We start from the raw sequence: 19096 nt of genomic DNA on the forward strand, positions 1-19096 counted from the left end.
GAATGCCAGGCCTGGGCGTGTCTCAGCTGGACTGGGCTGGGCGCACTCTGACCTCTCGGTTCCACCCAGAGCCAGTCCCGAGGCTGAGGTCTGCTGCTGTGGCACAGATGTGGTCAGAGGACAGGAAGAGCACATGCACTCTGGACTCCGTCCAAACCAGACTGGAGAGGTGGCGGCGAGGGAGCCTGTCCAGGGACCAATGACCGGTGGGCGGCCGCAGCCCCCGCCTTCCTCCCTGGTGCTGACACGTCTGGCTCATCTCAGCTTCCTGAGGTGGCGGGTGGAAGGCGTGGCGTGGCCTGCCCGCCTTGGGAAAGCAGCCCAGGAGGGGAAACAGGACCGGGCTCTGAGCCCCAGGAGCAGGGAGGGCCACCCAGTTTTGTGGGGGCGGCCAGGGCTTGAACCCCAGAACTTGCCCCCTTCCCACTGCGGGGCCTTGAGTCAGCTCCTCTGGGCTCCTCAGCACCTTCCCCTTCCCTCCACATTCCTCACCTCCCAGTCACTGGGCTTGGTTTTCTGTGGTCTTGTGTTCTGGAAAAGGCAGGCCTGTGGACTGGGCCTGCCTCCATCCCCTGCTGTCCAGAGAGAGAGTCCAGCCTGTGCCACCCACTGGGCATCTTGCACCCTGAGTGTTGGTCCTATGCCTGCAGCCTCAGGGCCAGGAGAGCCAAGGCCGCAGGGAGCAGAGCCAGAGTGGGCAGGTGTGGGAGAGGGTGGTGGGCATGGAGGCACCTGTCCTCCTGGCTGCGTGCCCTGACGGTCTCCGTTCCTCTTTGCAGGTGATTGCTGTGGTCATGGACATGTTCACCGACGTGGACATCTTCAAGGACCTGTTGGATGCTGGCTTCAAAAGGAAGGTGGCCGTGTACATCATTGTGGACGAGAGCAATGTCAAGTACTTCCTGCACATGTGTGAGCGGGCCCGCATGCATCTGGGGCACCTAAAGGTGAACTGGCCAGTCTTTCAGTTCATTGACAAATTCTTGGAGTACCTGCCATGTGGGTTGGGGCTGAGCATGTAGAGTTCGGTGTCTAGGGCTGCCCACCAAGTGGTCACATGGCCTCTGCTTCGGTGCCCTGGGGACAGGACACTACCTGTCAAAGCCCATGTGAGGTGCTCCTTCACCAGTGTCTCAAAGCAGCCCATGCCACAGTGGTTGTCTGTCTCTGCTTGCTCACCTCCAGTGACAGGGTGCTCACCCCTTGGCTCTGGCAGCTCACACGCCAGCTGGAGAACTTCAACTCAGGAAGTCCTAAGCCCAAGTCTGTCTCCACATCACATCCACCCATAGTCTTTAGGACCCAACAGAGGAAGCTTCCTTGGGTTGAGGTCAGGGAGGGCTCCCTTGGAGGCTGCAGAGTTGAAACAGACTTGAGGAGCCAGTGGAATAGAAAGGGCCTTCCAGGGAGTGACACCGGAGATGGAGACGGAATTCTCAGGTTGGGCCTGGGTTCCCAGCACTGCTTTGCTGTGTGTGGCCTGGAGCACGTGACCTCCCCTCTCTGGGCTCAGTGGTCCAGTGCAGCGGTCAATGGCCCGTGTGGCTAGGCTCTTCTGCTCAGACACCCTGGCATCTGGTGCCTTACTTGAGGCCTTCCTGGTGATTCAGACGGTAAAGAATTTGCCTGCAATGTGGGACACCCAGGTTCAATCCCTGGGTCAGGAAGATCCCCTGGAGAAGGGAATGGCAACCCACTCCAGTATTTTTCCCTGGAGAATCTCATGGACAGAGGAGCCTGACAGATTATATTCAATGGGGTCACAAGAGTCAGACATCACTTAGCGAAGAACACTTTGGGGGTGGAGGGAGCCATTGCTTGGCACCTGTGTGCAGCTTACTCCCCAGGGTATAGACCAACGACAGCGGATCCTGTCACAGCTCTTGTCCTGGGCCCTTGATATGGTTACTAGGCCCCCCTCTTGGCAGCCGGCAGGAGGGGTGGCTGTTCCACGTTACCAACTGGGGATGTGGGCACTGCCAGGTGTCACCCCTGCCAGTGAGCAAGGCATAGGCGCAGGGCCAGCACGAGCCCTCTGGCTGAGCATAGCTTCCAATGGGTCAGAATGCCTTGGGCAATGCCAGCCCTCTTAACGAGGGGCTGGGTTCCAGCGCCCATAATTAGTTGGCTTTGTCCAGTGACCCCCGTCCCAGCTGAGTCCTTTCAAGTGGGTGTGAGCTCTCCCGGCAGTGCGAGTCTCTGGCTGTTGGGACATTTTTATGTGGTCTCGCTGGTGGGCTGGCCCGCTGTGGTGCCTGCCGTGTAATTAGTACTGAGTGCCAATTCCCGGGGTGGACAGCTCAGGCTGGGAGGTCCAGGGTGTGGAGGAGGTAGCTTCTGAAAGGTGACCGCAGGGGCCTTGTCCTGTGGGCAGGAGATCACAGAGCCTCAGGGCTCTCGTCCAGCCCACTCCTGTGCTCAGAGGCCAACCGGCCCCCTCCTGCTGCACCCCTGCCCCGTGCCTGGCAGGGACCCTGAATACATCACAGCTGTCTACCTTCTGAGTCCCCCACTCCACGTACAGATGAAGAAACAGGGAGGAGGCTAGTCTGTGCAGAGGCTCCAGTGCCCCTGCTCTTCCAGCAGGGAAACCCTGATGCAGGTTCCTGGAAGTGCCCGGAGCTCCCAGAAGTGGGCAAGTGGGGCAGGCCATCCAGACCAGGCTTCCCAGGACGCTCAGGGAAACTGAGGCCAGAGGGAACCTGTGACTTGCCCAGAGGCGTTCTACCAAGTTGGAGCTGAACTTAAAAGTCAGTGATGGGAGGTCGGCGCAGACAGGGCCATACACCCTTGGTGCCCAGTGTCCTGGACTGAGGCTGTACCTGGCAGGCGGTCACCCTGGTATTGGCCATGCGGCTGCCCCCCTTCTGGTGCGAGGCCCACCTTCCTGAGCCTCCAGGGCTCCGTGGCCACCAGGATACCTCGTTGGGTGGTTTGAGGGTGAAAGCAGATGAATGATGGCTCTGAAGTTGCTCTGAGCGACGGGTAAGCACATGGCTGCAGCAGCAACAGGAGTTACAAACCCCGGGCCCTGAGCTGAGGGCAGGAGGCTGGGAACGAGGCCCCAGCCCAGAGCGTGGCCCAGCCTGCCCCGCTCACCCTTCCCTGCTCTGCAGAAGATGGCGGGTCCACAGGATGACACACTCTGGAGCTAGACACTGTGGGTCGACCAGGTATTTTCACTGGAAGGAATGTGTGACCCTGGCCGCCTTGTTCTCGCCTCTGAGTCCACCCCCTCCCAGCCCGGGCAGGGAGCCAGAGGCTCCTGTTGGCCCAGCCCTGGCCAAGTGTCACCTTGTCGAGAGCCTGCCTCCCTGCCCGCAGGCTGGCTGGGCCCAGACCTGTCCCAGGAGCACTTCCTTTGCCGGTAATCCCGGGGCCCGCCCTTGGGCCTGCCGCCCCTGCCCAGCTCTGCAGTGACCTGCCCTCAGGTCATGGGACCCAGGGTGCAGGTTGTCCCTGCTAGGGTCATACTCACGACCATGGCGGTGCTGGGCGCCAGTCTGAGGGCAACGCCAGGGGCCAGGCCTGGGCCACAGCTCTGCCCTCTAGCACTGTAACCTTGGGCAGAGACACTAAGGTCTCTGGCCTCAGCCTTTTTGCCTGAAAATTAGGAATATTGTCACTTATTTGACAGGGCTTCCATGAAGAGTTAGGTAGGCCTGTGAGGGCAGGGTACTGGGTCCTGAACTCCTTTCCTTCCTGTCTGCAGTTGGGGCAGCCGTGGCCCCAGCTCTGGTGTGAGTGCCACGATGCTCCCCGCGCCCCTCTGAGCTGTGGTCTGGCTGGTGACCCCTCACGTCTAGCTCTCAGGGCAGCCCCCCAGCCGAACCCCTGAGCTGACACAACACCGTCTGAAAACAGCTGCAGTATTGCTTGGACTCAGCCCACTCTCAGGAGGTGGGAGGGTTGGCGCCAGCCCCTCCCCCGCCTGAGGCTCCCAGCTGTCCCCAGACCCCCGCCCGCCTGCTCAGCTGGGCCCTGACTCCCCCAGGCCCAGGGGACGTGGGCACAAGTGCCCACACTACACATGGGAACAGACCTCGAGAAGACGACCCCAGCCTCTGACCCCATGCCCAGGACTGGGCACATCTGGGGTGACTCTGGGTGCTGAGGGGTGCCCAGGCCAGGGAGCCAGGCCTCGAGGTCACCACTTAGGATGGCACCAGAGCTGTGAGATGCCTGGCTGCTTGGAAAAGCTAGCTGGCTTTGTGCAGCTGAACTGGAAAAACCAGCAGCCACCCGGGCGAAGGCTAGACCCATTTCTGAGGAACAAAAGAACCCCACGCAGGGTGGCCATGGGAAAGTGCCAGCTGAGGATGTACGGATTCCAGCTCCTCCTGGACAGGCTGGTCCCCGCCCCCTTCTGGTACTTGGGCCTCCCCTTCTCCTGACCTGCTTTCTCGGACCCTGGCCTGGCTCTGCAGGGGACTCAGGGCACTTTTTGCTGGCCGTGACCCGGAGGGCACTGCGGTACCTGCATCTTGCAGGTGGCGGACAAGGATGCTGCTCAGCAATCGCAGGACAGCCCCCAACAGAGAACTGCCTGGCCCAGAATGTCACGAAGCCAATCGGCTTGGCCCCAGGGAGGAGCCAGGAGCGCCCCACCCCTGCTCTGTCCCCTGCCCCCAAGGGTGCATCCCATCCCAGCTTCACTATTCCTGGGGGACGCCAGGGGGAGTGTTGGTTCCCCCTGCCCCATAAAACAGACCCTTTAGAAGAAGGCACCTGGGACACAGCTGTCTGTCCCCAACCTGGCCTGAACTTGCTGTCACCCATCAGCCCTGCTCAGCGTGGTCTCTGGACCTCCCCATGCCTCCTCCAACCCAGAAGGTGCCAGCAGGGCCTAGAGGGTGAAAGAGCCGCCAGGGTGCAGGTGCGGGCTGTCGTCAGTCCCTGGGGACTGGACCCTGTCCACTGGGAGGCCTTGGGCAAATCAGTCTGCTCCCTAAGCCACCTGACCATTGTGTATGGCCAAGCATCCCTGCCTCCCTGGGCCCGAGTCCACACCGTTCCAGATGTTTTCCACTCCTCTGTGTCCCTCCCGCTCCTTCTCTCTGAGTAGAAGGGAGAGAGAAGGGAGATGCCACTCCCATCGTGTTGCATGACACAGCCCTCCTTGTCCCCTTCAGTTTAGGGAGCAGCCGCTGAGCACCTAGCCCCTCCCCTGATGCACTCAAATCTTCACAGCAGCCCTGAAGCAGGGGGTGGACAGGCCCATTTCACAGCTGAGAACACTGAGGCAGGGGGAGGCCAGCTTGCATCCCTTTACACCAGGACTGGGGCTGTTTGACCAAAGCTCAAGAGTGACCCACTTGCTCAGGGAAGGGGGGTCTGGGCTGGTCCCCCCACCTTCCACCAGCCCCATGTGTACACAGGAGACTCCGTGGAGCCCTTGTGCCCAGCACACCCTGCCCCGTCCATCCACCCTTGGGGCGGTGGCACCCTGGGAGTGGATGAAGCTCTGCCCAGCTATCTTCCTCTTCTGGCCCATCACTGCTCCCATACATATCAGGAAACAGGCTCCCGAGGATCCGGGGATCACCCAGGGCCAGGGCAACCCATTTGTGTCCCCCACCTGCTGTGTGCTCTGCTAGGGGCTTCCCAGGCTCAGAGACAATGCGGCTTTGTGGATCCTCCACTTCTGCTTGCCCAAGCTCTGGCTCCTGAGACGTTACCTCATCTGGGTCCGGCCCCACGGGGTGGGACCGGACCCACCCCCACCCAGGACCAAACAGCCAGGTGCTGCCATGGCGGGGAGCCACCACAAGCCCCTGCCTGCTGCTGGGCCCCAGGGCTGGACAGGCCTGGAGTGGTAGGCCAGGCCCCCATCACGCAGTCAGGGAAACTAAGGCCCAGAGAGGGTCAGAGAGTCACTTAGAGTCTTACAAAGCATCGGGCGAAGCTGAGGCCTGCCTCCCCGACGGATTGAGACACTCTGAGCTGTAGGTGGTGACCTTCTGAGCCCTTCATGGGACAAGCTTCGGGGAGGGTGGGGGCAGACACTGGTGGGAGGGGAGTCCTGGCTGGGAGGGGAGTCCTTCAAGTCCTCAGTCCTTGAAGGCCGAGGAGAAGCTGCGGCCTGAGTGTGCCAAGCTCTGGGCCAGGAACCCACAGAAGCTCTGGAGCAGGGCTGCGGTCAGGCACAGGTGACAGGGGAAGGCCTCACACCGCCTCCAGGAGCTTTGTTCAGACTTCTGGTCCCTGAGCCTGTTTAGTGTTTGGTACAAAGTCACGGGCACTAATTGTCCTGGGCCGCGGCCAGTTTCCTGCTGAGCTGGTTGTATGCAGACAGGCAGTGGGGGAAGCCAGCCTGGGAGCAGAGGTTTATCTGCCTTCTGGGCTGGGCTATACGGCCAGGTGGGCATCCCTGGAACCTGCCCCTCAACCTCTGTGGGTCCTACCCTGGGGCTCCCCAGGCAAGGGGTCTGCGACCCGTCACAGAAGGGACAGACGTGGAGTACCCAGGGCCGAGGGCCGGAGTGGAGACAGCCTCCAGGTCTTTCGTCCAGCCGGACTCAGGCCCCCCTCCTTCAGGCACAGAACCCTGCCCTCCACTGTCAGCCTTTGCGCCCTGTGAATGCATGCATTCTTCCTGGATGAACCCCCCGCCCCTTGTTCCCTACTCTCATTCCTCTGTGGCTCCCTACTGCCCCATAGGGTCTTTCATCAGCATCTGGCTGGCCCCACTCTGTAGGTTCCATAGCCCACCCTTCTCCCCCAAAGTCCTCCTGGTTCTCGGTCAGGCCTTTGTCGTCCTGAGTCTGGGGTGCCGCACCCTCTGCCCACCCTGACCAGCTCTTCCTCATCTGTCACACATCAGCCTGGATGCCAGCCTTCCCGGGAGGCTGCCCACAGCCGGGGTCATTACCTATCTGCTCCCCTCTCTCCAGTGTGGGCTTGTTGTCTCGGTCACCCCTTTGTGGGCTGGGGACCTCAGCAGGGATCAGTGAATGACTTAGTAAGCTGTCACTGGGTGAGGGTGACAGATGGTGTTGCAGAAGGCGTGACAGGCCAGCACCCCCGGTGTGAACAGGGCCCCCCGGGAGGGAGTAAGAACTCTGTCACTGGGGCACACAAAGGATTTCAGGCTCAGAGTCCCTGGGGCTTGTGTTAGAATTGGAGTTCCTGAGCTCAGTCCTCCAGAGTGGGAGCTGGGGTGGTCACGAGCTGGGTGATGCTTGACCCCCCTGAGCCCCTCTGCCTCTTGCCCTGAGGTTTCACGTCAGGGTGCCCTCAGTTATCCTCTCAACCCCCAGGTCTCAGCCAGGCCTGCCCTGCCCACCCTGGGGTCCCCCTACCACTGGGCTTTCATGCCTGCCCCTCCCTCCAAACAGGAAGCTCTCCTGATGGGAGGGGAGCCCGTCCCCGGATCCCAGCACATCCACAGACTTACAGAGAGGGAGGGCTCTGACGCCCAGAGAAAGGCAGGAGGAATCTAGCCTTGACAGGGGGCTGGGCTGGACCAGGTCTGCCTCTGACTCCTGGGAGACCCTCTACTCCCTCTGGGTCTTGGCTCCCCTTCCGTGGTCTCTTGGGACCTCTCTGGCCGGCTCCTGAGCTGATTGTGCCAGCCCAGCAAGGGGGGATATGCCCAGGCAGGGGGTTGGCTCTGTGGGAAGAGGGGGAGGTTGCCAGGATCCCTGCCTGCAGGGCTCAGGGAACAGGGACACCGTGGTGACGGGGAGACGGGGGTGGGGTGAGGGGGTGGGCACGGCGGTCACCCATGCTGGGAAGGCCACAGATCTGCCCGAGTGCAGGACCCAGGTCTCTCAGGGCAACCCCATACCCCACTACACAGCCCCCAGGCATCCGCTGGACCTTCCTGAAACGTGTCCACCTCCCCCTCCTGCTGGAGACCTGCAGTAGCATTCCCCAGGCTGGACCCATCTCCCCTACCCACCTTGGCCAGGACCCGCGCATGCACTACCGCTTTCTCTAGGCCCTTCCTCTGTCTTATCCTTCTTGTCCACGCTCGCCTGGATCCCTCCCCAGGCCCAGGTAGGGTGCTCAGTGCTGGGTTGTGTAATTCCGTCTCCTGTCTCCAACCCAGAATCTCAGGGTGCGGAGCAGCGGAGGAACCGAGTTCTTCACGCGGTCGGCCACCAAGTTCAAGGGTGCCCTGGCCCAGAAGTTCATGTTCGTGGATGGCGACCGGGCCATCTGTGGCTCTTACAGGTGACTCTGGCATTCCGGGGGATGGGGGAGAGGCGGCTCCAGTTCCCAGCTGGTTTCTGCCCTTAAGCCTGCCTATGACACCCTGGTTATTCTGGTTCACTGGTCCCCAAACTGCTGAGGTGTGAGTGGCACTGGGCCCGCCCGCACACCACCCGCCCGTCTCAGAAGCAGGCAGAATGACACTTTCCTCTGCCAGACTGTTGTTCCAGCCTCGAGGTGTCAGCAGCCCGGAGGTGGAGTGTGGGCCGGGCTCACAGGGCGGTCACTCTGAGAGCTGCTTAAGGGTGGGGGCAGGATGAGGCTGGCAGGGCCCAGCTCTACTGGGTCCATCAAGCAGGGACAGGGAGCTGGGAGGTGCCCACAGCCACACAGGGTGGGCGAGCAGATACTGATGGTGGCACAAGTCACTGTGCTGGACGACACACCCTGTCCAGGCTGCACCTCCAGGAGGGGCTTGGTGCATGGGGCTGCCTGAGGTCCCACACCAGGCCTGACCCTGGGGCTCCAGCCCCCTCCTCTGCCTCTGCTCCCTTCTCCTGAAACCCTTCTGTGGCTGCAGTCTGACGGACACTGGCCTCTGGGTGCACTGGGGCGGGGGAGGACTCCCTCATCCAGGGCCCAGACCCCACACCTGACCAGGTCCCTGTGTTGCAGCTTCACGTGGTCGGCCGCCAGGACGGATCGGAACGTGATCTCCGTGCTGTCGGGCCAGGTGGTAGAGATGTTTGACCGGCAGTTCCAGGAGCTGTACCTCATGTCGCACAGCGTCTGCCTCAAGGACATCCCCATGGAGAAGGAACCTGAGCCCGAGCCCATTGTCCTGCCCCCCTCAGTCCCGCTGGTGCCCTCGGGCACTGTGGCCAAGAAGCTCGTCAACCCCAAGTACGCACTGGTCAAGGCCAAGAGCGCCGACGAGATTGCCAAGTCATCGTCTGAGAAGCAGGACACTGCAAAGCCTGCGGGGGTGCGGGGTGCGGTCCTCGCTGAGCGCCCAGGAGACCTCCCCGAGCCTCCCCTGCCCGTGCACCCAGGGCTGCTCAACCTGGAGCGGGCCAACATGTTCGACTACCTGCCCACGTGGGTGGAGCCCGACCCCGAGCCTGGCAGCGACATCCTGGGATACATCAACATCATCGACCCCAACATTTGGAACCCCCAGCCCAGTCAGATGAACCGTATCAAGATCCGAGACACGTCCCAGGCGGGGACTCAGCTGTGGAGGCAGAGCCAGGACCCCGGCCCCGCCCTCCAGTCCAGTGCCCCGCCAGACGGCATCCCTGCCGAGAACAGCCTCCCCCAGGGGGACGCCCAGCCACGGCCGCCTGTGCCCAAGCCCCGGACGGTCCCAGTGGCAGACCTGCTCGCCCAGGAGGGCGGTGGTGCTGGCTGGGCCCTGGAGACTCCAGAGGAGGAATCACCCCACAATGGGATGGACCATGGGCTGTCCAGGACGGTGGGCCCAGGCCACGCCGCGCTTCAGCGGCAACTGCCTGTGACCCCGGATGACCCCGACGGCGAGGGACAGGTGGTCCCCAACGGGCTGGACGGGGAGGAGGAGGAAGACGACGATGACTACGTGACCCTGAGTGACCAGGACAGCCTCTCGGGCAGCTCTGACCATGGCCCTGGCCCCCGGCGGGCCTCACTGGCCTCCTCCTCCGTGTCAGACGAGTATTTTGAGGTGACGGATCGCTCGGCCTGTCTCCGGAGACGCCACTCGGAGCAGGTGGCCAACGGGCCGGCCCAGGCACCCCGCCGACAGCTGAGCGCCCCCCATATGACCCGTGGGACCTGTGGTGGAGCCCTGGGTGACTCCTCATGGGCCCAGGGTCAGGAGAGAGAAGAGGCAGGCGCCCAGAGGAGAATGCAGGCCGCACGTCCTGTGGACCAGGAGGCACAGGTGGGTCGGGGTCCTGGGAGCCCCACCCCCAGGACTGGGCACCCACAGGTGCCACCTGCTGGGCATCCGCAGTGCTGATGGCTTTCTTTGTTATGGGGAGATCTTATGGTGGGGGGTGGTAGCAACCAGGCAGGGCTCACATGCGGCAGGTTACTACCCAGCATTCCACAGAGGTAGCCTGAGCCAGGGACCAGGAGCCAGAAGAAGACACATGTAGCATGCCCAGAAGTGACAAGTGTGCAGGGTCACGCGAGTGGTCTGCTCCCGAGTTTGTGATGAGGGGATGGCGGTGCACAGAGGTGTTCCTTCACACCCCGAGGTCACACAGCAGTAGGTGGTCTTTGCCTGGACCTCATATCCAGCTACCTCCGTGTGGATCCCTTTGACTGTGGCCCAGGAACCATGCCCCTCCCCGCTCCCCTAGGCCGGGAAACATCTTGCCTGTCCTTGGCCTCTCCTCCTGGCACCCTCGGCATCCTGCAGTCCCGCCCCCGGAGCGTGTCGTACCTGGGAACAGCACGCGGCTGATCATGCCCGGCATGACCATCAGGCCCATGGGCAGCATCTTGAGATAGCTGGCCAGGATGGAGCCCCCCTTGGCGTGGTTCAGGTCCCGGGCAGACAGTGACCGCTGCACGATGACCTGGGGGCAGGGGAGAGGGTGAGTCCCAGCTGCCCCGGATTCCGCCTCCGCGGGGCTCAGGGAGTGCGTGAAGTGGAAGCTGACCTGTCAGCCCTGGATACACCCTCCCTGACCCCTGACAGCACCCCTGCTGGCAGGCTGAGCATCTGGGGCCCAGGTTCTCTCCAGGACTCAGTCTTCCCATCTGTCGAGCAGAGGAGTGTTGGTCCTGCCCGGCCTGTCACTCCGGCAGGCAGTTGTCAGGGCTGGAGAAGACCATGGAGCGGTGTCAGGGACCACCCCCCACACCCTCCCGCCACCTCCTGCGCTGTCACGAGAGGCCGGCAGGCTCATGCAAGTGTCAGGAGTAGACACTGGTTCCAGCTGTGTTTTGTGTCCCAGGCAGAGGTCTGGAGCTTTAGGACCTGGGTTTGGGGAAGCTTGTGTGTCAGTTGTGGAAGGAGCTAGAAGCTGCAACATGAGGGCAACTTCTCATGCAGCCGCAGGCGACGCCTATCTGGGCCTCAATTTCCAGATCTGCAGAATGGGAGGGGGTAGTCGGAACTGATGGCATCTGAGATCCTTCCAGTTCTGACACCACGATTCTACTTGTTAAGAACATGGGACTTTAAACAGCGTTACCGAGATATGATTCACACACAGTTCAGCCACGAGAAGCATACGACTCCATGGTTTTTAGTATGTTCCCAGCTGTGCAGTCTATAACTTTTAAATGCAAGTATTTTTCGGTTGCTATTCTGCAGTTTAAATCACTTCCTGCAGTTCAAAAGTAGAAATTCTTTGTGATTTTCACTTATTTTCCAAACACACGAGTTTGACAAGTGGCTCCTAGCAGTTGCCTCTGACATGGCTGTTGGTGAAGCAATTAATTACAGGGTCCCAGTCAGGGTGAGCTCTAAAATAGATGTTTTTCTGCTAAATCAGGCGGGGACAGAGCAATTTACAAAGCTCTAAGGGTGCAGCCAATGGAATCCACTAGAACATTCCTTGGGTTCACTTGGCGACTCCACCCTCCCTGGCTCATCCTCCAGCACCTTTTCATCAGCTGAAGAAAATTACCTACGTTTACATCAAAGCAAAGGGGCGGGAAGGACACACGTGGGAAATAGAGGCTTGCAGACTTTTTTTTTTTTTTATCTTTGGCTGTGCTGGGTCTTCATTGCTACGCTTGGGTTTTCTCTAGTTGCAGCGAGACGGGGGCTACTCCTGTTGCGGAGCACAGGCTCTAGGCGCATGGGCCTCAGGCACAGGCTTAGTTGCTCCACAGCATGTGGGATCTTCCTGGACCAGGGATTGAACCTGTGTTTCCTGCGTTGGCAGGTGGATTCCTAACCACTGGCCAGCAGGGAAGCCCCTATAGCCTGTTCTTCACCAAGGACCTCAGGTGCTTCCTCGATGCGATCTTTCTCCATCTTTTCCCGGGTTCTTGCTTGTGTGAAGGTATTAAGCACCTAGCAGTTAGGTGCCTACTGGTCTGCTGCTTGGGGACAGTTACCATCCTGGGGAGCAAGTGCAGAATCACAGGGTTGTGCATAGGCGTGGACACAAGCCTTTGTTTTAGGGTAAACCTTTGCTTTGATGAAAGTGGATTTTCTAAAGGCTAGAAATTGCAAATGTCCATCCTAGGTGCCTCTAGGTGCCCATTTAGGTTCGGCACCCTTAAGAGAAACTGTCATGAGCTTCTTCAGAGGTCCCTCTAAACATCTCAGAAAATGCCCTGAAGATTGTAAACTTGCTCGATAAAGGAGCTCTGGATCAGAGATGGTGATCCCTGAAAATTTAGGCTTCGGTGCAATTTTCTTGTTATAGTCACCTCAAGATCCAAAAGCGAAAGTGTGTCCTTGGAGGCATACTCACACATTCTAACTGTGGAAGCCCATCCCATTCAGACTGAACAGCGCATGGACGGTGGCTGAGCTGCATACCGAAATAGAACTTTGGGACTTCCCTGGTGGTCCAGTGGTTAGCGCTGGGTTCAGGCCCTGGCTGAGGAGCTAAGATCCCACAAGCCTTGTGGCTCGACCAATAGAAAAAAACTATAGTACTCTGATCCACGACCTGCGGCAGCCTGCCTGGGAAACCACTGCCCTGATGTCTCTCAGAGCCAGGCAGGAAGGCAGATGGCTGTTTCCAGCACCCGCCCAGGAAGCTGCACGGTGACTTTGTAACGATCAGCCCCAGGTGACCAGGACCTAATTAATAACTGGCAGCTTCTCTAACTGTTGTCTCCAACTCGTCCTCCGACCCTGACAGTTCTCACAGGCGCCCCGTTTCAGTCTCTGCCTCCTGCGTCCCCAGGCTGGTGGCCTCCCGTCGGCGCCCCCCCCAGCCTCCCCTCTGTGCCTCTGCAGAGGTTCCCCCTCCTCTGCTTGCCTTTGAGTTTCTGCCAAACGTGAGGTATGGGAGCCGCCTCCCCTGCTGCAGTTCAGAATAAACTGCCTTTGCTTTTCTTAAAACATGGCCAGTGCCAGGCTGGCAGCACGGGGGTTGCAGGACAGGCTGGTTCCACCTCCTCTCCACCAGCTCTGACTTGGGACATTCCATTCCTCACTTTGGGCCTCAGTTTCCCTGTCTGCAGTGGGGGTGAGCTGTGGTTCTCTGTAGACCCTCCCCTTGATGTCCTGTGATTACGAGAGCTGGGGCTGCACTCCTCACAGGAGCGTTTCCCTGAATCCCTGCCATCTTCTGCGATTTCACTCCATACTCTCTCGGTGGCCAGGCCCGGGACTGGGGAGGGACAGTTATGGTTGCCCCACTCCACAGCTGGAGAAGTGGTGCCCCTGCAGACCAGGCCAGGACCACCGCGCCGTCCCCAGCAGCATCAGCACCGCTGCCATAGAGGCCCCGCCTGAGGCCGCTCCCTCTCCCTGCTCAGCCACAGGACTGCCCCGAAGTGTTGTGTCCTTGCCTGCAAGGTGGGATGTGACCCCCAACCCTCAGGGTTACTGCACATCCTGGATGAGGCCTCGTGTGGCCAGCCAAGCCCAGTTCTGGCTGACTGGCGGCGAGTCACCCTGACAGAGGGCCCATGTGCTGGCCCAGGAGCATTTAGATGCTCGCTGTGAGATGGAGACAAGAGAGGAGCTCATGGGAACGAGGGTGACAGGGGCTGTGCACTCAACATGGCGCCCGGTCCGCAGCAGATCCTGAAGGTTGTGGCCTCTGCAGACAGACCCAGCTGCTGCCCAAGAGGGACGGTCCATCTGAAACTACAGCCACGACGGGACCAAGTGCGCTCCAGCACCGCCAGAGTGGGCAGGCCCAGGGCCCTTCCTGTCTGTGTGCAGACGAGCAGCTGCAGTGGGAGGGTACGGCAGCCCCCAGAGGGGAGCCCAGTGCCTGGCCAGGCCCCTCCTCCTGTTTCATTGGTTTTGTTGGGTTCTGAGTGTCACCTACACGCTGTGGCCAAGCTGGGAGACACAGAAATGTCTGAAGAAGGTGAAAAGCATTCATGGCCCCAGCACACACAGCTGCTACATGGTGCTGACCACACCGTAGGGCTGCCTGGATCAGGGGCTGAGTAGGACCCAGTGGATGGGTACCTGCGTGGCTGGGGATCTGGTCTGAGGCCCAGCGGTTCCCTAGGTAAACCCAGCCTGAGCAGGAGGGGGACAGGGAGGTTGGGCTGAGGCCAGGCATGGCCCCAAGCTCCTGGCACTCTGGACCCCCATGGGGTCAGCAGTGCCTCTGCCTCCCCGTGTGACCTTCTTATCCAGGAAGGAGGCCGATCCAGCCCTGACCTCCAGGCCAGCCTGTGTGCTGACTCACTCGGCCTTCATGGGAGAATCTCCTGAGTGCTGTCCCGTCCCTGGATGCAGGGCCATGCCAGGCCCACGCTAAGCGGGGAGGGAATGAGAGGTGCCTGGTGAGGAAGGGGCTGCGACTGGTCCACAGGGCTGCCTGGCACCCCCTGCCCACCCTCCACTGCTGGCCTTTCGTCCAGACCCTCACTCACCAGGGCTGGGCCTCAGTCCTCCCAGGTGCTGGGCAGACGCCTGCAGTGGGTACAGCCTACAGGGACTTTCGAGCATGTGACCATGTCACTTATCACAGCTGGGGAAACTGAGGCCCAGGATCCTTCCCACCTGGATTGTGTCCCACAGTTACAACCCAGGCAGGGTCTCCTGGCGAGCACATGGAACACCTACACTTGGGAGATGCAGAGTGCCCCTCACCGGCTGGCACCCGCCCTGGCCTCAGTGTCCCGTCCTGTGGATGGGACTGCTGGGCCCGCCTCCCAGGAAGTCTGTCCCCGTTCACTCCACCATGACTGGCTGGGTCGACTCCCAGCCAGGTGGCCTCACTCCCAGGGTGGGGTCCTTGTGCCGTGGTCCAGAATCAGGGACAGTGGTCAGTCAGGCCAGTGCCCCTGAGGGCTCCTCCCACCTGAGTGCTGCCTGAAGGTACCCACAGCCCTCAGGCAGGCAGGACATCATCTGCTTCTGCCCAGGGAGGGAGCGTGGTCCCCTGAGGCCACCTGGTGCCAGCTTGGGAGGGGGACCCCGCCCCCAGGCACCAGGCCCAGGTGGAGGCCCATCTGACCCCTTACAGATGGGGGAGGCAGGCAGGGGCTTGGGGAGGAGCAGGCACTGGCCTTGATGTGACCACAAGGGCAGGATCACTCCCGTAGAACCTGTGGGGAAACAGGCACAGAGGAGGGAAGGCAATGTGTCCAGGAGCCCCAGCTGTTGGGGGCAGGGCCAGGGAGCAAAACCAGGCATGCTCACTGCAGGCCAGAGCCCTCGCAAAGGGATGGAGCTGGCTCCAGCCCCTGGGTCTCACCTGTCCACTCTGTCTCCCCCAGGGCCAGCGGTTTCACCACTACGGAGCCCCTGCCTCAGGCACCAGGGAGAAAGACGGCTTCCCGCGGCCACTGAGGACCCTGGGACCCCCGCAGTTCCGCCCCACTGCCGACAGTGCCCAGAGCTCTAGCAGGAAAGCAGGCCCGGCTATGGCAGGCCCCCAGCACTGGCAGGCCAAGAGCGGCCCAGGGCCCCGCATGTTGCCGGGTCCTGGGAGCCCAAGGCCGGCCCGAAATGCCAGTGCCCTGGCCAACAGCAGGGCCACCGAGGAACACCCCAGCCCCTTTGGAATCCCGTACTCCAAACTGTCCCAGTCAAAGCACCTGAAGGCCAGGACAGGTGGCAGCCAGTGGGCCCCATCTGACTCTAAACGGCGGGCCCATGCCCCCCGGGACCACAAGGACCCCTAGCACCCCGTGCCCGGGCCCACACCGTCCATGGCCTCTGCCCAGCCTGGGCTCACCATGAAGGGGTTCCTGGGTCACCTGCACCTCCACAGGCACCCTGGAAGGCAGGAATGGGGGAGGGCGGCGACATGGACCCTCACCTGGTCAGTGCACCAGTACCAGGCGGCCATGATGGTCAGGCCGAAGGTCATCCCAGTCCACGGGAGGTCCGCGGTGTAGGGGTCTCGGAACATATGCATGGCGTCTGCCCGGGGCACGTGGCACGTGGTATTGGAGATGGTCCTGGATGGGACGGCCTGGGCGTAGGCCTCTGCCAGCTGCTCGTACCCGCCAATCTGCTCGAAAGCTACAGGGGCGGGTGGGATGGTGATGGTCAGCGGCCAGTGGCTGTGACTCCTGGCCCCACTGCCCTCATCTCACAAGTAACTCAGGAGTCTCACAAATACAGGAGACTCAACTTTTTCCCATTACCTTTCCCAATGTCTGGAAAGGTATGGAGATAGAGGGTTTTTAAAAAAAAGTGAATTCAAAAGACTATTTTATTTGTATTTAAAGTAATAATATTAAAGGAACATTTTGCACGTGGGCACCCCATGTCCTGCAGCCTCTGGATGCCCATCGGCCAGGAGGGGGCCCCCCACCAGGCTCACTGTCGACTCGAGGACGCAGACGCGTCTTTTCCTTGGCACTCGAGGACTTTCCCCAGTAGTCGGAAGGGCTAATGTCCTGACCCAGGGGCTTCCGAAGGATGAGACTTTGGTGGAGCTGAGAGTGGCTGGGGGGCAGGGGGGTATGGCTCTGAGATGGGAAACAGGGTCCCGAGAGGGCAGGAGAGCCACCAAGGCCACACTGCCAGCCAGCTGGCCGGAGCCGAGATCACGTTCACCACTCCCTGTTCTTTGTCTGCCCTGGGGTCTGGGCCAAAAGTGAGAGTCCCTCAGTTGTGCCCAACTCTTTGTGACCCCATGGACTGTACAGTCCATGGAATTCTCCAGGCCAGAATACTGGAGTGGGTAGCCTTTCCCTTTTCCAGGGGAATCTTCCCAACCCAGGGATTGAACCCAGGTCTCCCGCATTGCAAGAGGATTCTTCACCAGCTGAGGCACCAGGGAAGCCTGTGGCTTTTGCTTTGTCTGTGGTCACTGCCCCACCACCCCTAACCAGACTGCGCCTGGCTGCCCAGGTGCTTTCCTGCAGTGGGCTCCAGGGACACAGGCCCCTGGTCTGTGAGGAGGCAGGTACACAAAGCCCAGGCAGCCCCAGGCCCAGCTCCCCACCCCCTCCCCACAGCCCCCAGCGTCATTCCCACCCGGAGCCCAGGCCAGGCCGAGGTGAGCGCTCAGAGCAAAGGTACAGACACTAAACAAGGGTTCTAGAGTTTGAGTCTGGAAGAGACTGTAAAGGCCTCTGTTTGCCCTCTATGGGCTCTTCCTGGCTCTGCTTGCATGCTTCCCAGGTTGGGGAGCTCACTACCCCCGGGACAGCCCCCAAGCTTACCCCTCCCTGTTCCCAGACCAGGAGATGCTGGTCTGAATCCCTTCTTCCCACCCTGCCTTTGTCCTGCCTGCCACAGCACTTCTTGGGGTCTTGTACAAGGTTTCAAACAGTGGGGGCAGATGTCCAGGCAAGTATGTGGTCTCCCAGTGGTGTGGGGGCACACCACCCACAGCCCCACCTCCCATAACTGAGCCAGGGTGGATATGGATGGCCCTGCTTCCTGCGTCAGCTCTGCAGCCAAACACCAGCCAGCTTGAGCTGGTGACAGAAGTGCCACAGGGCAGCTGGGGTGAGAGGGGAACAGGCTTCTGCCACTCAGGGGAGGCTGGCAGGGGGCTGAGGGCCCCACAGCCTGGCCTCGTGGGGACACCCACCCCCAGTGCCGACATGGGGGGCCTGCTACTAGATAGGCCCATGGCCCTCACCTTTGATCGTCAGGATCACGGCCCCCGCCACCATGACGAGCGTCTGCAGGGCGTCTGTGTAGATGACAGCAGTCAGGCCCCCTGCAAGTGGAGACAACAGAGCTGGAGGCGCCTGGCCTCAACGGGGGAGGGACGGGGAGGCCACCGAGCTCTGGGAGGGACAGCTGTCCCACACCCGTGCCCCTTGCCCTGGCATAGGTGGACACAGCAACCAGGCCGGCTGAGCAGCTGCAGAGGCCCATGTGCCTGGCTCAAACCGGCCAGGTCCCAGGCTACAGGAGGAGGTGCCCGAACCCCCACGGGCTAGCTTCCAGTTTCCCGTGTGTCCCCGGGTGCTGCACCTGCGATGGTGTAAAGGGCCGTGATGGCGAGCATGATGACCGTGGACAGGTAGAAGTTCCAGCCCAGGCAGATGTGCACGAACAGGGCCCCCGCATACAGGTCAATCTGGGGACGGGAAAGAAGCATGTGTAGAGGCCCAAGGCGACCCCAGGACCCAGAGCACCACGCGCCTGCCCAGTGGCCTTGGAAGGGGAGACCGCCTCACCCACCAGGGCCTGGCCTGAGCAGGGGCGGGCATCCTGGCTGTAGACAATGGTGGGCAGGGGACATTGCTGATGTTAATAAAGTCCTAAGCGCCCCCTACCCACCAGGGAGCAGCCTGTTGTTCATTTTGGCTCCTGCCTGGGGATGGAGAAGGAGAGTCCTGGAGGGCTTCCTTGGGGAGGAGTGGGTCTCAGAGCACAGGACCCTGTGTCTCAGTCTCCAGACCCACGTCTTTCTGTGTAAAATGGGTCCCTGTGCTCTGTTCCTTGTTAGGCAGAGCCCCCGAGAAGAGACCAGGCTTACGCCGGCCAGGCTGGGGGAACAGAGGGGCGCTCTTGCTTATTGAACTCTCCCCATGGGGTTGAAACTGAATCCAGGACCATGTCTCAGGCTGGAGCTTGATCCCAGGGGCTGAACTGGACTCAGTCCTGCTGTCCCAGACTCTGGGGAGCACAGGACAGTCAGGGCTCTGGGGTGAGCCTGAGAATATCAGTGCTGGAACAGGCCTTACAGACCATACACACACACCTTCACTGTGCAGTGGGTGCCCGGAGAAGGAGGGAGGACCCCGTCCTGCAGGACCCAGGGGCTAGACCAGGGGCCCCACCCCCAAGTGTCCAAACCTGCTTCATGTCAGGAAGATACTCCAAAACACAGCCTGTGGGGCCAAGAGGCTCCAAAGGCCACGGGTCAGCTGC

General features: G+C 61.1%; 2 protein-coding genes across 2 annotated transcripts in view; one reads left to right on the plus strand and one right to left on the minus strand.

The window, feature by feature from the left end:
- FAM83G (family with sequence similarity 83 member G) overlaps window positions 1-16467 on the plus strand; it is a 28443-nt gene extending 11976 nt beyond the window's left edge. The window contains exons 2-5 of the mRNA NM_001205516.1: window positions 780-947; window positions 8054-8178; window positions 8833-10078; window positions 15526-16467. Of these exons, the coding sequence (NP_001192445.1) occupies window positions 780-947; window positions 8054-8178; window positions 8833-10078; window positions 15526-15933 (1947 nt within the window). The 3' untranslated portion in view covers window positions 15934-16467. The remainder of the gene's footprint in view (window positions 1-779; window positions 948-8053; window positions 8179-8832; window positions 10079-15525) is intronic.
- The window catches only part of SLC5A10 (solute carrier family 5 member 10), a 55024-nt gene that overhangs the window by 27609 nt on the left and 8319 nt on the right, over window positions 1-19096 (minus strand). The window contains 4 exon segments of the mRNA NM_001001442.1: window positions 10586-10721; window positions 16071-16276; window positions 17853-17933; window positions 18194-18299. Coding sequence (NP_001001442.1) covers window positions 10586-10721; window positions 16071-16276; window positions 17853-17933; window positions 18194-18299 — 529 coding nt within the window.

The sequence above is a fragment of the Bos taurus genome, chromosome 19 (assembly GCF_002263795.3).
Source record: "Bos taurus isolate L1 Dominette 01449 registration number 42190680 breed Hereford chromosome 19, ARS-UCD2.0, whole genome shotgun sequence".
NCBI classification, from domain to species: Eukaryota; Metazoa; Chordata; class Mammalia; order Artiodactyla; family Bovidae; genus Bos; species Bos taurus.